Source organism: Gymnoscopelus braueri, assembly GCF_963280865.1.
Source record: "Gymnoscopelus braueri genome assembly, chromosome: 5".
Classification (NCBI taxonomy): domain Eukaryota; kingdom Metazoa; phylum Chordata; class Actinopteri; order Myctophiformes; family Myctophidae; genus Gymnoscopelus; species Gymnoscopelus braueri.
The window spans coordinates 27,525,304-27,540,720 of record NC_137606.1 but is presented as its reverse complement, the minus strand read 5'-3'; the positions used below and the strand labels follow the sequence as shown (position 1 = coordinate 27,540,720).

The following is a 15,417-nucleotide window of genomic DNA, read 5'->3' as shown; positions in this document are numbered from 1 at the left end:
AACACTATTTCTGAACGATTGTGTCCTTTGTCAGATAATCGGTTCAGGAATATAAAAGAAGACATATCACAGGTTTTTATCCAATCAATTATTTTTAGATTGGATTTTTTTAGCACACTGTATAATTGTATTGAGGCATCTAAACAGCGGCATGTATCGTCTCTGGTAGTGTTGCCAGATTTTGTGAAATAAATAAGCAACCAGGTCTAGGAAAACAAGCGCAAAAGAAGCACCGGCGGCCAGGGGTCTTCAACGTTTTCCCAAACTGATGGGGAGATGGATGGAGCAGGGACCCCCTACCTCGACCCCCTACCTCATAGGGTGGGGCAACATATATTGTATAATTATGTATACAATTGTGTTTCACAAACATGTTATTGTGCATCAATACTAAGCTATTAAAAATAATAAACAGATTAATATATTCATGCTTTTATTTTAAACATAGCCTACATAAGGTACAGTGAGTATGGTGGCCATACTGCCATTTATAAACATTACATACCTTATTAACTGAGAACAACAATCTGTCAATTGCACAATAATCACGTATAAGCTATTAAAAATGGACAGAATCATGATTTATTTAATACATAAATGTGGAAAATTTTTTTTGAAATAATATACTGACAAATGGACATTTTTGAAGAAAAAAAATAATTAAATATATAAAAAATATTTGTATCTATATATTAGGGCCAGGACTTTACGATGCGGTGCGGGTCACATGCGCGCGATTTTTATTAATAATTAATTAAACTACTATAAAACAACAGTAGCAACAACACACTCTACCAGCCTCCAGTGGTGGAAAATAGCAGATCTACAAGCTCATAATGCCTTGCGCTTGTAGATCTGCTATTTTCACATGGTTACTGTATGTTTTATAATAATAATTAATTACAAAGCCTCTAATTAATTAGATTATTTTTTTTAATCGAGTCACAGCCCTAATATATATATATTTTTAAAATTGTCTAATCAAGCAACAATTTCACGGACCCCCTGCAGTACCTCGTGGACCCCCACGGACCCCTGTTGAAGACCTGCACTAGGCCATTATTTATGCACACTTTAAACGTTTATACTGTATACATTGAAAATAGCCGATCTACAGATTCGATAATACTCTAATATCTAGTAAATATCTGACCGGTATGTCAAGAAGCACGCTTTGGGAAGCACTTAAAGCATACAGTATGTACGTGGCCAGATTATTTCACAACAGGCATTAGCCTCCCTTCTACGTAATGAGCATTGCAAAGCTCTGACTTGAACTTGAGGTACAGTATGCAGAATCTCCTTCCTCTGAATTGTACAGGGAAAGGGTTTCGCTTCAAGCCAAATCTCCTGTCTACATCTGAGACGCCATAGGTTTTATGAACACGTTGATAAGGCGGGCAAAATACTTGCACTGCAAATTAGGGAATCTGGGTTCTGGGTGTCAAGGGGTCCATTTTTGCAGACTGATACTATTGAATTGGAAGCAAGTGCAGGTTCAAACTCACACTGCACTTATGAAAGATGTTATACACAATTTGCAATTAGAAAAGATGTAGTTTGAATTGGGAGGGAGTGAAGACAAATTTTACAAGACCTGGCAACCCTTCATTGACCACATCAATAAATGCACACTAACCCCCTCCTACACAATAGTTAACAAAAACAAAGTCTGGTTGATGGTACGTTTGTATTTCACAATCATACCTTATGCTCATTGTATCACAATACTGTAGTTTAAAGAGACTAAAGAGGGAATAAGGGAAGGGGGCATGATTTGTGCTGGGAGAGTATGATGGCAAGAGTGTTTTGGTTTTTTGGATGTATGTGTAACAGTTTTTTGTTTGTGTTATACAGTACATTTCATTTGGATTCATCTGGAATATATACCAAATTATTTGTTATTGTCTTTATCTGTTTTATATCTTACAGTTGTGTGTTATACTCTGATGTGATTGTCTTAAATATTTTATAATCTCCAATAAAAGAGTATACCACAAAAAAAAACAGCCGTTAATATCTATAGAGCTCCGACCCAAGACACACGGGACGCATATACTTAAGTTGATGGTTTAAAAATAATCAAAAACATAACCAAGAATGAGTCATTATTAAGTTGATATGTCAATTTATCACAGATCTTGGACATAAATGAGGAGATGTGGAGTAATGTGTGATTCTTTGCATGCCCAAAATGTCGCCTAAAATCATTCAGCTATATCTCATTAATAATGCTGTTTGATGGTCACACGCTTAATTTTGTTTGCGTCTCCTCCAATCCTTCATTTCACTAACAATGCGCCAAGGTTCAAGCATACCCGAGCTCAACTGATGTTAACCCATTGAAACCGGGAAAGCATCTATCTATGTCATTTTTTATTTTAACCACTGTAACTATATTTCATACTTTGGCTTTTCAAAAATCGTGAAAATGTGTGCAAATATTTATATATATTTTTGAACGAACACTTTTAACTAAAATCTTTGCTTCTGGGGGTCCCTGGCACAAAATATTTTGAGATGGGGGTCGGCGGCCGAATACATTTTTGGGGGTCCTTGACATCAAAAGGTTTGAGCACCACTGATATAGAAACATAAATTTTTCAGAAAACTGTTAGGATTTAGAAGACACTTTGTGGAATCGGCCTCAGGTCTTAATGGGTTAAAGGGAATGGGAGAAGACACTCTGAATGGTTTAATTCATGTTATGCCTAAAACACACCCATAATGACTAATTCAGAGGCTTAATACCACCCCTTTGTGCCTAGCACCGAGCTTAATGGCCAGATAACTCTCTCACTAGCAAAATTGAGGCGGGCACACCCCGACGCATTTTACACACTGTGTTTAGACTGTGCGCGCCATAGATCGTCTAAAAAGGGCCCATAGGCTTTTATTGTGTAGATGCAGATGCAACTTCATTTCATGCTCCTATTTTGCTCCCAACCCCAGACATAGTATGAGTGCCATCACACTCCAAGAAGCCTCTGAAAGAGCCAAGCATTACATTACAGTTTGGGGGTATTCTAATACCCATATGGATTTCCCTTGCTATCTATTTAAAGTTAACAAACGACAGCAAGTCTCCTGAGCCGTGTGCTCTAAATATTTCAAGACAACGTTATGATTATAAACGGTGGCAATGTGTTTCGTCTCAGACAGAGAGGCATCATCACTATACAAGTGGGTCATGGCTAGCCGATGGGAGCGTAGCCACATTTCAGACTGCACACAAGCACCTGTCAGATCATTTTTAAAAAAACTGCCCAATTAGCACTTCTAGACATCTGCCTGTCAATAATACACCTTCACTCCCTCCTTACCACTCAAACCTCAGTATAACAAGTTAAGGTAGACACTAATACAACACATGCCCAGCTTTATCTATCTCTTGGTGCTGTGGAATCTTGTGTAACTGATGATAGCAGCTAGTTTATTACAATATGTATCACATCAAAATGCATAGGGCACTTATTTTCTCTTGTTTTATTGCCTCTAAGTGACAACCACGTATTCTCCGCTGTATATCGCTGTCAATCTGCTTACGTAATGCCTTCAGTTTTATTTTCTGTCTTCTATAAACAACATGTACTTGCAATGTGTGTGAACTGTGTGATGTTGCACTATTCGGCAGCGTTCACAGCAAGTGTGTTAGGTGACAGAGTTGGTTCACAGGTACGGTGCATCGCAAAGGATGTGTCGCCGATACCGTGGCTGGGAAACTTGGGAATTGTTCCACAAAAAGTAAGTTTAGCATTGAATTGCCACCCTACTTACATCAGACTATGACTGTTTAATGTCTAATCTGATATTCACATGTGCATGCACCGTTCTCTGAGGCAGACAACCCACTAGTAGATGCCCTGGATACTATGATAGGCCTCCTGGGGTTTCAAATTAAACACTTTCAGACAGAATGCAGGACAGTATCTGCAGAAAATATGTCTGCCAATTGTTTAGCTCACAACGCAACGTGGTGTGGGCTTGTAGATCGGCTATTTTTGCCACGTGACACAGGTGTACAAAAAAGTGTCATTGTAGACGTACTGCTCCATCTGGAAGTCCATGTTGGTGGGCTATGACAGTTCAGAAACCTGCCTACCAAAGACATCATAGATAGGGATTCCAAGCCAAAAGAAACTACAGCCTTTCTTCTCTGACTGGAAAGATAGCACACTGAAATAGAAGCCATTTTTCTTGTATTAATAAAAAACTACATTTGAAATCTTGTTTGAAATGACCAAACCTACCGATGGTGTCACTAGTACTGTAGGTAGGTTTCGGAATTGTCCACATCCCTCCTCTCCTTTCTGTCTAGTGAGTAGATACAAATGGTGCCATCCTATAATGAATGGTGAAATTGTCCTTTAATTTGTTAAAACACAATTAACCGAAGTGAAAAGAAACATTATCTCATATTCTCACTCTCGAATACCACTCAAATCTCACCATCTTGATATTACCCCGGACTGGGTCAGGGACAGAGGCTGGGGAGACGACACCATTGGTTCTTTAAGAGGGGTCCAGGGACCCCCAGGGGTCCTTGATGGGGTTCTAGGGGGTCCCCAGCAAAATTAAAAACATTTCATTAAGGGGCTATTGTCTTTTTTTTTCTTTTTTTTTTACTCTGGACAAATCTTCTCTTATGGGGGTCCCTGGCACTAAAATAGGTGTCCAAATACATACATTTCGGAATCCTTGACATGAAATTGTTTGAGAACCACTACTCTACATAACACTACTTACCATTTCGGAATCCTTGACATGAAAATGTTTGAGAACCACTACTCTACATAACACTACTTACCACATTGTAATTAACATCCTAATACTGACTTAAGAGGAGACATGAGGGAATGGAAGGGAAAGGAAACTAAGGCAGTGAGGGGTGTAAAGAAGAGTGGGGGAAAGTTTTAAGTCTTTTCCCTAGCTTAAACAGACACACAAACTCTCTTCATTTGGTCTTCCAACCATTGAAAAGCTTGCTGATCATCACACTGTTGAAAAGAAGGGGAAAAGAGGAGGGGGAGGGCGACAGGAGGAGAAAAGACACTGCAAAAGCAGAGAAGGAGGAATGGACAGGAGAAGGGGTGGGGAGTTGCAGAGAGAGGCCTTACTGTCCGTTTTGGGCACAAGGCCTTGCCATCTGACACCTGCCACTGAGTGGGCATGAATCCCCTCTCTGCTTGGCAGGAAGTTAAAGCCACGCGAACAGGAACTCAAAGCAGGACTGTGTGTGCACATACGACCAGCCAAAGGAAATGGCCACCCTTAGTGTCTGTGCGGAGGCCAGGCGATGATGGCACCTGCTTTCCATCACAGAGAACCATTTAGAGGACGGCAGTAATGTGAAGTCCAGATATCGGTTCCCCACACAGATGTCACAGACACAACCGCTGCTGATTACTTTGCTCATCTTAGCACTTCAGCAAACATGACAAGAAGTTCAGATCCGCCATATTTACAACACCCGTTTGTACTGCGCGTGTGCATAATCTGCATATGTGTGTGGGCTCGCACACGTGTATGATTGGCTGACTGTGTGGACACATTGCATCTCTGCAGCAAGACAAATTAAACAAACACCAATCATGAGCATTACATACTGTTTGTATTATGAAATAGAGGGATGTAATGAATTCATGCATTACCAATACAGCTCAGTCATTGTAGAAAGGCCTAAGAGGATCGGGGAGGCAGAGAAAGACGCCGTGAATAGTCGAATTTAAGAGTGAATACCAATGAGATGGGAGCTACAGAGATGTAGTATGCCTTCACAGGAAGACATTCACATACACATGCACACAGACACATGCACACAGATGTTCACAAACTCCAATTATGTGCAGGTGACATTCACTGGCAGAGGAACCATGATGAGTACAACCTAGCAAATAGAGCACTCATTCAGTCACAGCCAAACACACGCGCACACACACACACACACACACACACACACACACACACACACACACACACACACACACACACACACACACACACACACACACACACACACACACACACACACACACACACACAGGGAAATGCTATCATGTCAATGTAAAGCACTACACACACACACACACACACACACACACACAGGGACATGCTGTCATGTTAATGTAAAGCACTACAGAACATAGTACAAAAAGTAATTGTGTGGATTGATGCATGCAGACACACACACACGCACACGCACACGCACACACACACACACACACACACACACACACACACACACACACAGAGACACACGTTCGAACATTGTGCTCAAACATATCCACACTTCTAAACATATTACGTTGATGCATATTTATATAAATCTGCATTGTATATTATTCTACAGTGATTATGCAGCAGAATAGGCTGTTTAAGTGATACATAAAAGTAAGACTTTTTTTTACTGGAATTGCTGTTCACAAACAACAACGTCATCCTTTGAAAACCATACAGTACGCACACACAGACTGAATATGCATGAGCTTCAGTTCACACAGACCAAAAATACCTTGGGTGTAAAAGAGTGTGACAGTGAACTGCTCACAACCTCCTGTTTCAGCAATACAACACATTAATACAGCCATCTGAAGTTAGAGACCAATGATGATGTCTCATTGACATTGACTACTTTTGGCCTGAGCTATTATTTTCAAATGTCTGCAAAGAAAAAAATATTCATCCACTCATGGTATCCAGTTACAGGATAGCCGAGTATGAAATGCAGAGGAAAGCAATAATGCCAACAAAAAAAAACGCTAAACAATTGGCAGACATATTTGCTGCAGTTACTTTCCTGCATCCTTTCTGCATCTTCACACCCTGGTAAGCCAAGCGATTCAGTTACATCCAGTGCACAATGTATGGAGGAGCTTAAAATGATATCTGTCCATAAGTATCCGGACAAAACCACAAAAAACTATCCCAAACGAAAACAGATTCAGGAGCCTGAGGAAATCAAATACATAGGCGTCATTGCAGCCCATAGTGCTCGGTGCCCCAGAATAGATGTTGAGACACACATCATCACATCCATCTTTACAGAGTTAAATTAACACCGATGATTTTTCTAAAAGGAAATGCAAAGGTGCGTATTTCTTTCCGCCTGATCATCAGTTTGATAGCTCTCAGACTATCACAGACGATCCCTGCCGGAAATGGTTTAAACAGGCTACAATCAATTATTTTCTAACCAAGTATCTCATCCCCCTTTATTTTTACCTCAGGGCATTTGAAAAGGGAGCTATAAGAATGATCTTAAACAAATCCTAATGGCCACTCATTGCATCTTTGTCCTGGTAATCACTTGAAGACAAGAACACCATAAACCATTGCCAATAGACAAAAAGCCAATTACGGTGAAGCTGGGACAGAGAGTCAATACCCTTCAGACAGTCACACATTCCCTTTTTATGTACTGGTTGTATTTTCCCCACAGACAGAGAGGGTCTAGTGTGATAGCATAGACATCTGACAAAACTCTTCAACACATAGTTAATTATAATGCTGAATTCACACCAACACAGATAGTGGTGTTCCTCCAATCGTTTATTCAGATTGCACATGCGTGTGGCTTGCGTGCATGTGTGCATGCGTGCGTGTGCATGTGTGCGCATGCACACGCATGTGTGCGCATGCGTGTGCGTGTGTGCATGCGTTCACATGCACACGCACACACGCACACATGTGTGTCGTCGTGGATAGTAACCCATGAAATGATCTATTCTCCCCCTATCGGTTCACAACTCGGACGGCGCTGATTCGACTAGCAGACCTTCGGCCGGTCGGCGCGGGCACTCGCGCCTGGAGGCGCTCGGGCGCGTCTCCTCGGCCTCAAGCTCTGCTGAGTCGGCGCGCCTCCGTCATGGACAATAACTATTATCACGTGTGCGTGTGAACGCGTGCGTGTTCAGCGTTCCCCTAGCGTAGCTTCCTGGTTGCTATGTGGGGGGGAACAACAAAAGCCAGGTCCGCCTCGCATCAAAGCCCCACCTCGCGCCTCCTCCTCTCCTCCTCCTCCTCGCGCCGCCTCGTATCAAAGCCGCGCCTCGCGCCTCCTCCTCTTCCCCCTCCTCCTCCTCCTCGCGAGCCTCGCGTAAAAAACCCTGTCTCGAAAAGCCCCGCCTCGCGCCGAAGCCCCGCGCCTAAAAGCGAGCGCTCCTTTTTCAATTTCCCTGGAATGCCAATTTCCCTGTGACATATACACGTGTCGTTCACACCTTGGTTGCTGCCTTGTCTCAGTAGACAAAAATGGTACGATATTTGATTTGACTTGATTTTATTAAGGATCCCCATTATCTGGTGCCATAGCCACCAGCTAGTCTTCCTGGGGTCCACACAAAAAACAAACAAAAACAATGATTTCAGTTGCAAATTATTAAATGTCAGTACTCAACACACAATACATAATGAAGCTAAAATTACATGTGAGCAAAGAAACAGAAAACAAAAAACTAAACAAAAATACTTTACAGTGTTACATTTTTTAAAGTTAATTTACTGTAAATGCAGCAGAGGTTTTGAGGCAGGTTATTCCAAAGAGTCAATGATCTATAAATAAAAGATCTCCTTAAAGCGTTGGTTTTTGGACCAGGTAATTCAAGCTGCCCATTACTGGAACTGTTTACTGTTGTACTGTATGTATAAAAACAGGAGTTTTACTGCTCATGACTGACTTGAATAGCACAAGTGTATTAACTCATTCACTGCCACTGAGGTAAAAAACATATTTTTTTCCAATTACCAATTCTGCCACTGACATAATTAACGTGGTAATTTTTTTAATTGGATTTTATAAAAGATCTCACTGTTTTTCATCACTCAGAGTGACATATTTCATTGTAACACACCCGGATACGGAAATGACATCAATCCAAGATTTCCGTTTCCGCCTGCTCCCTGTTTAACTCTGTCATTGAAACGGCTTTTTCTCGACTTGACTTTTTTTTCGCCGTGCTCCGTCAGACGCGCTGTTTACAAACTGCTACTACTGGAGAATGGAATGTCGCGGATTGAATATTTGTTCTCTGGGCCACTCACACACCTACCCTGTGTCTCTACAAACAGTTGGACACGCGATCATAAGGGATGTACATTTTCTGTGGCGAGCTGAAAAAGTAAGTGATCCGTCCAATTTTGACGAGGAATGGCGTGTTTACACAGGGCTGCATGAGAAGGACTCCGAGCCGATCGGAATTTTTGTTGTCTGGGCGACGTGCACGGATAGCCTGTGTGTTTACAAACGATTGGACTTGCGATCATAATGAATATAATTTTTTTGTGACCTGTTGTTTTGTGAAAAAATACGAAAATTGCTGGCAGTGGGCAAACACAGCCAGAAATAAATCTAGCAGTAAATGAGTTAAAAGACAACATATTATCAACTTTAAGCCAAGAGAGGCAGGCATGCATACGGCTCACATTAGACATTAGTGAGCAGCCCAGTACCAGCCGTGCTGCCCCATTCTGGACAACCTGGAGTAATTGAGGACCAATTATATGAGGATAGGTTGAAAATAGGTGAAGTCGTCCTTTAAAGGGATATTTCACTTTCAAATAAAATAAAATAAATTAAAAACAAATGTAAAAAATTATTGAAAAAAGTAATGAAAAAAATCACGCAATAGAAGGACATTCAAATGTGTGAGGGGGACATGCATTTTCCATTACTTTTTTCACTTATTTTATATATATTATTTTTATGTTTATTTTATTTGAAAGTGAAATATCCCTTTAAGTACAGTACTTAAGTAAATGTACTTACAATCCACCACAGGAGGGATGATGACTCACCATTGACTGTGAGGTGCACCCAGCTGCCGTTATGGAAGGTGTCGTACTGCTGCTCCAACATCAGGACCCTGCACTCATACCAGCCCTGGTCGTCAGAGCGCACCGGGTCAATCTGCAGAGAGGCCTTCCCATTGAGGGACGCTCTGCCTGGGGACAAGACAAACAAAAACACCGTTCTGACGACACAATCCAATTGAGCACATTGTGATTATGTGGTTAAAGTGCTGTACTCCAGTCGGCTACTGCATGAATTCCTTGGATATTCAGTGATTATTTATTCATTTACTTTCACTTAAATAAATTTATTAAATCAAAGACATACATGAAATGCTAAAACAAATACTGCTACGACTTCCTGACCTATTGAGTGGCTGTCAAACATTTTGGGGGTTGTTTGGGGGTTGTTTTTCGGGAAGAATTTGACTTTCGATTTACTGTAAATATAAATAGGAATTTTAAATGTAGGGAGGTGTTATATGTGGCTCCAAGAAAGCTCTTCAGTGCTTGGTGAAATCCATGACGACTCATGCCGTATTGCTACCTACCATGGTGCTGGTCAGTGCTGGAAGCAATACGACATCACCCATTTTCAGCCTATCTTCATATAAATGGTCCTCACTAATGCTCATTATGATATGGTACAATTTTTGTCTACTCTGTCTCGTATCAGAGGACGGCTGTGGACAGTTCAGAAACCCGCCTACCAGTGACATCATCGTTAGGCAGTTTATGTTTTTTTACAAGATTTCAAAATCTTTTTATTAATGCGAGAACAATGGCTTCCATTTTAGCATGCTAACTTTCCAGGAATAGAAAGCCTGCAGTTTCTATAAGAGTAGCTTGAATTCCCTGTTGATGATGTCACTGGTAGGCGGGTTTCTGAACTGTCCACAGCCCTCCTCTGAGATACAGAGTGAGTAGACAAAATATATATATGAAGATAGGTTGAAAATGGGTGGGTGTAGTCGTCCTTTAAGTATACAAGTAGCTATACCACAATGTCGAAATACTCTGTTACAAGTCAAAGTCAAAAGTACAAAAGTACATCAAAATTTACTTAAAAGTAAAAAACTATTGAAGTACTTATTTATGCACAATGTCCTATTTCAAAATGTGTTTTTATCTGCAAGCTCACAACACATCGCGATGCGAGGCGTTGTCAGCTTGTAGGTCAGCTATTTTCGAATAACCAAAATATAAGATAAGGCTTAAGTGATTAATGTATGTTAACTAAAGTTTTCAAATAATTGTAGTGGAGTAAAAAGTGCATTTGCCTCTGAGAAGTAGTGCAGTACAAGTATAAAGTATTGAAACATGGAAATACTCAAGAAAATTGTACTTGAGTATATGTACTTAGTTACTTTCCACAACTGGTGTTGGTAACGAAGCAATGTGTTAAGTGCAAACCACACAATGCTGTTCTTGTAATCATTAACACTGCCTCTCCAAATCCCCATTGATGCGTAGTTATTAAAGTATAACAGCTGTGACATCCCAGCCAGCTGATACATGGCTACTCAGAAAACCACCATGAGTACCCAGGCAACTTGTACTTTGCATGCGGCCCCTCCTATTCCCACAACATGCATGGCTAAAAAGCAAAACATTAGCTCAACTCAGATTGTGTCATTAAGAGAAATACTGTAGTCATAATAATAGTTGTTAGTGTGCGCGGGTGGCGCAGTGGTAAAGTAGCTGTCGACCACCACGGAGGTCGTGGGTTCACTTCAAATCCACCGTGGTGCATCCGGCTTTGTCGAGCGTCTGCACTAACACAATTGGCTCATGTTTAAGGGAGGGAAGCCGGGCAGGGAAGGTGATAATTGGCACTGCACGTAATCCTACGGGCTGGGGGGGGCACCTGTCAGCGGGGAGTGTTGGGCAGGAGGAGTAGTACGAAGACTCTACGTCAAGCCAAGAAAACAAGCCACATTCAACTGCCCACAACTATGGAATGGATTATCCCGACGGCACGCTTTGTTTCTCCCCCGATTCTCCGAGAACCCCGTACGATCGGCGGGTGGATCGCCGAGAAAAATTATATTCCACAATTTTTCAAAGGTTAGTAAAAACGCTCGGAATCGCTGGCAGTGGCTTGAGACTTGTTCTGAAAAACTCTGGCAGTTAAAGAGTTAAGGCAGTAGTATTCAAAGTGGGATCCAGTGGGACCCAGGGGCTAAATGAGGAGTAGTTTAATGTCACTATAATTCAATTCAATTGAAATTATAATAATGAACAATTATGGCATTTAGACAATAATTTAATTCAAGCCAAAACATCCCTCTAGGACAGAATAATTTCATATAGGATTCCATAGCCTAATGAAAGTCAATTTGGGGGTCCATAACATAAAAAAGTTTTAAAACGCCTGGCCTAACGAACAATATCCATCATCACAACAATTGCCCCCCAGAGAGATTTGGCAAGGGCTGCTTAATCCTGCATCATACACTGCTGATGTCTTTATTTTTTTCCTTTAAGGCTCAGGATAAATTGGACTTCTGAAAAGGCAGAATTCACAAAGCAAGAGGAAAGCTGAGGTAGTCAGGCACGGTGAGATCCTCCTCAATGGCTAAGCTGTCTGTCTCAACGTTTCCAACCCGCTGCTCTCACTCACATGGCTGGCCCTGACAGGCCCACAGACGGAAGCGTTTGCTTCTGCTCTGCTTGACAAGTGTTCTGAGATGGACCTTTTTTTTCTTCAACTTTGAAGTGTAGATGTCCTGTAAGTACTATTGCCTGTTTCTTCTGTCTGAGTGTCAGGCAAATATATTGATGTTGAAGGTGGGCTGAATTGCTCTCCCAGCACTGTATATAGATGCAATAGATAGATACCCTCACCCTGGGATTGCTGCCATACTTGGGGAAGAAAACCAACGTTTTTTTGTTAGCAGAAAATCAATAAAGCAAAGGGGATGAGAGACGAGTGGGGACTGCAGTCTTGCAGTAAAAAGGTAGCCTGTCTTGTCTAAAGTCGTGTCTATTTTTGCCTGGGAGTTGAAGTGCTGAGCGGGGTAGGCGGGTAGGCGGGGGCGTGAAGGGTAGGGATCGACCTCAGCTCCTATTTGTCAAGGAGCGAGAGAGGTGCAGCTGTAAACAGAGTTAACTGTGCTGTGTCCACATCCGGACTGCCCCCCCTGGGAAAACATGATGGTCCCTATAGTCAAAACAGAAGAGTTAACACATTCTTCAGATCACAGACTTCACTGGATTGGAGTATTTCAACTGTCAAAGGGAAAGTCAACATTCTGGTACACTTGAGGAGGATAACATACTGTTAGAGTTGAAAGAAGACAAAGCAATGTTAAAATTAAACACGAAACCATTCATCATCTGTATGCTCACATTTAGATCATATCAATAAACACAGTAAAACAAGAGCAAGGGATACATTTTCAATTTTAAAAAGTCAGTGTACATTTTTCATCAATAGTCAGGCACTTATTACATGAGATTAATGCTTCAGTCAAAATTCAACTACTTAATTATTAACATTGATTAGGGAGTGCTAAACCTAACTAGCTGGAGTAGGGGGGGGCTCCTCTGCTGGTTTGTAGCATACCTATTATTGTGTGTGTTAGAGACTCTGGGCTCTATTTTTGGTCAAAGATCATATACCCACTATTTGGGGATGCATTGCGCAAGGGGCATTCTCGTGCAAAGGTTGCTATCTTCGGACACCAGCCTTATCCCTAAAACACCTGTGCTACCCGTTATATTATGCATACTGTAGGTGTGGTTTGGGCGTTACAATAATAAGACCAATCACCGTGCAAGATGCCATTGCCTTTAAGAGAAGACTGCGCAAGCCATTATCCCCAATGCAATCTTACGCTCTCTCCCTCTCTGCCCATAGAAGAGAGACGTTGCCTTGGAATAACATTATACTTGATAAACAGAAATATCACTCACACATTGCTGGTTACAGAGAACTTTAAATTACAGCAATCTGCTTGTGTTCTGGATTAATTAAACGAAATGGTCTGGTATGGTTAAACGCAGATCAAACAACATTTTATTTGTCTTTGATAAGCTTAACTGGCAACTGCTGATTAAAACACAATTTATTGACACAAGGATTTAACAGTCACACTTTTGAGGATTACAGTAAAATTGCACATTCACAATCACTTAATTCAGAAGTGAACTCTGTGGCCGCACTGAGGCCTCATTGAAGGCATGCTCTACCAAACATATTTTGGATATCAGGTGGTTTTAGAATCCGCTATGCGCTTTCCCAAACGTGTGTGTGGGCAAGATAGCAATTTTAGGGAAAGCGCAACAACACGCCCACGGGTACACCTCCAGGCACAAATAACAGAGTCGGCATAATAATAATGTATAATCCCGTGTTTGATATTATATGGCTATAATTATGGTTATATTCATGTTGATAATGTATCTAAAAAATAATAATAAAAAAATAAAGTCCTGAATCTGAATCATTTTGGGGGGGAAAAGATTTTCCCAATTTCTTCACAAAAATAAATACATCACTAACTAAATAATAATTACAATAATAATATATTTTTTTTTGCTAAGACTAGGTAAGATAGCAAGCGTCCGCTGGACAGAAACTGTAGTAACCTACAGTTTTAAATAAGAATTAGGTTGGATGTCTACTTTATGCATTTCTGGGCCTACAGTACACATCTCCTACTGTGCATTGAATTCACTACACCTTGGAAAGTCAGAATCTCAGAATACATAAGTGACAAAGATACAAAGTTCATAATAACAATAATAATAGGAAAAGGATAATGAACAACAACGCTATGTGGAAGGGGGAAGCATAATAGATACGGAACACAGAGATTTGTTGGAGAAGTATTTATCGCTCTGGTGTTTTCTACAAAGCGTAATTCCCTTCAAATTATTTATTTACGTTTTAAGTCTGATTTATGCTTGTGTCGCATTTCGGTGTGCAACAAGGCCGTTCAACAAACTAGCAATACATATTAGTCTGCGGAGAGGGAGAGGGGCTCGCTGCATCAGTAAGAAATGTTTGCCATATAATCCCAAACGTATCCTGTGTGAAAATACTGAATAGGTTGAATACAAAATAAAATAAAACAAATGATTGATAACAAACTCATCAAGTTTATGGCATTTGGCCAAAGTGAAACATTTAAGATATTACCCATTTAATGCTTCTTCAAAATCTCTCTTCAATGTATACAAATCCCTTCCCGGACAGAAAAAGTTACACAACATACAAGTGGCGTTATTTTTTCTCATAAGGGCGATGGGACAAGGCCGCACCAACTGGGAAACATTACACTACTACACTACTATAATAAAAGCTGTGACTGACCGTTCCAAAGTTTAAGACAGTCACACCACCGCACTGCCAAAGACGACTTTTACAACTTTTCGTTTTCAGTGGTTTTCGATCAGATGGCGCTGTGCTCTAACACACGAGTGACCATTTTCATCCTCAAGTCACACAGATCCAGGAGATCACGTGATCGAAAGATCTCCACCACCATTGACATCCTGCTTAGCGTATTCAACTGCATTTTTGACGAGACAAGTTATATTCAACGGCCTTTAACAAGCGGCCGGGGGGTCGCAATGACTTTTTGTTTTTCTCACGGAAGCACAGTGAAACCCTCCGTGTTTAGC

General features: G+C 41.0%; 1 protein-coding gene across 6 annotated transcripts in view; it reads right to left on the bottom strand.

Annotated features, from left to right (window-relative positions):
• igsf9ba (immunoglobulin superfamily, member 9Ba) overlaps nucleotides 1–15,417 on the bottom strand; it is a 74,410-nt gene that overhangs the window by 36,574 nt on the left and 22,419 nt on the right. For all 6 annotated transcript variants that reach the window (XM_080428640.1, XM_080428642.1, XM_080428641.1 and 3 more), the window contains exon 3: nucleotides 9,793–9,939. In XM_080428640.1, the coding sequence (XP_080284766.1) occupies nucleotides 9,793–9,939 (147 nt within the window). The remainder of the gene's footprint in view (nucleotides 1–9,792; nucleotides 9,940–15,417) is intronic.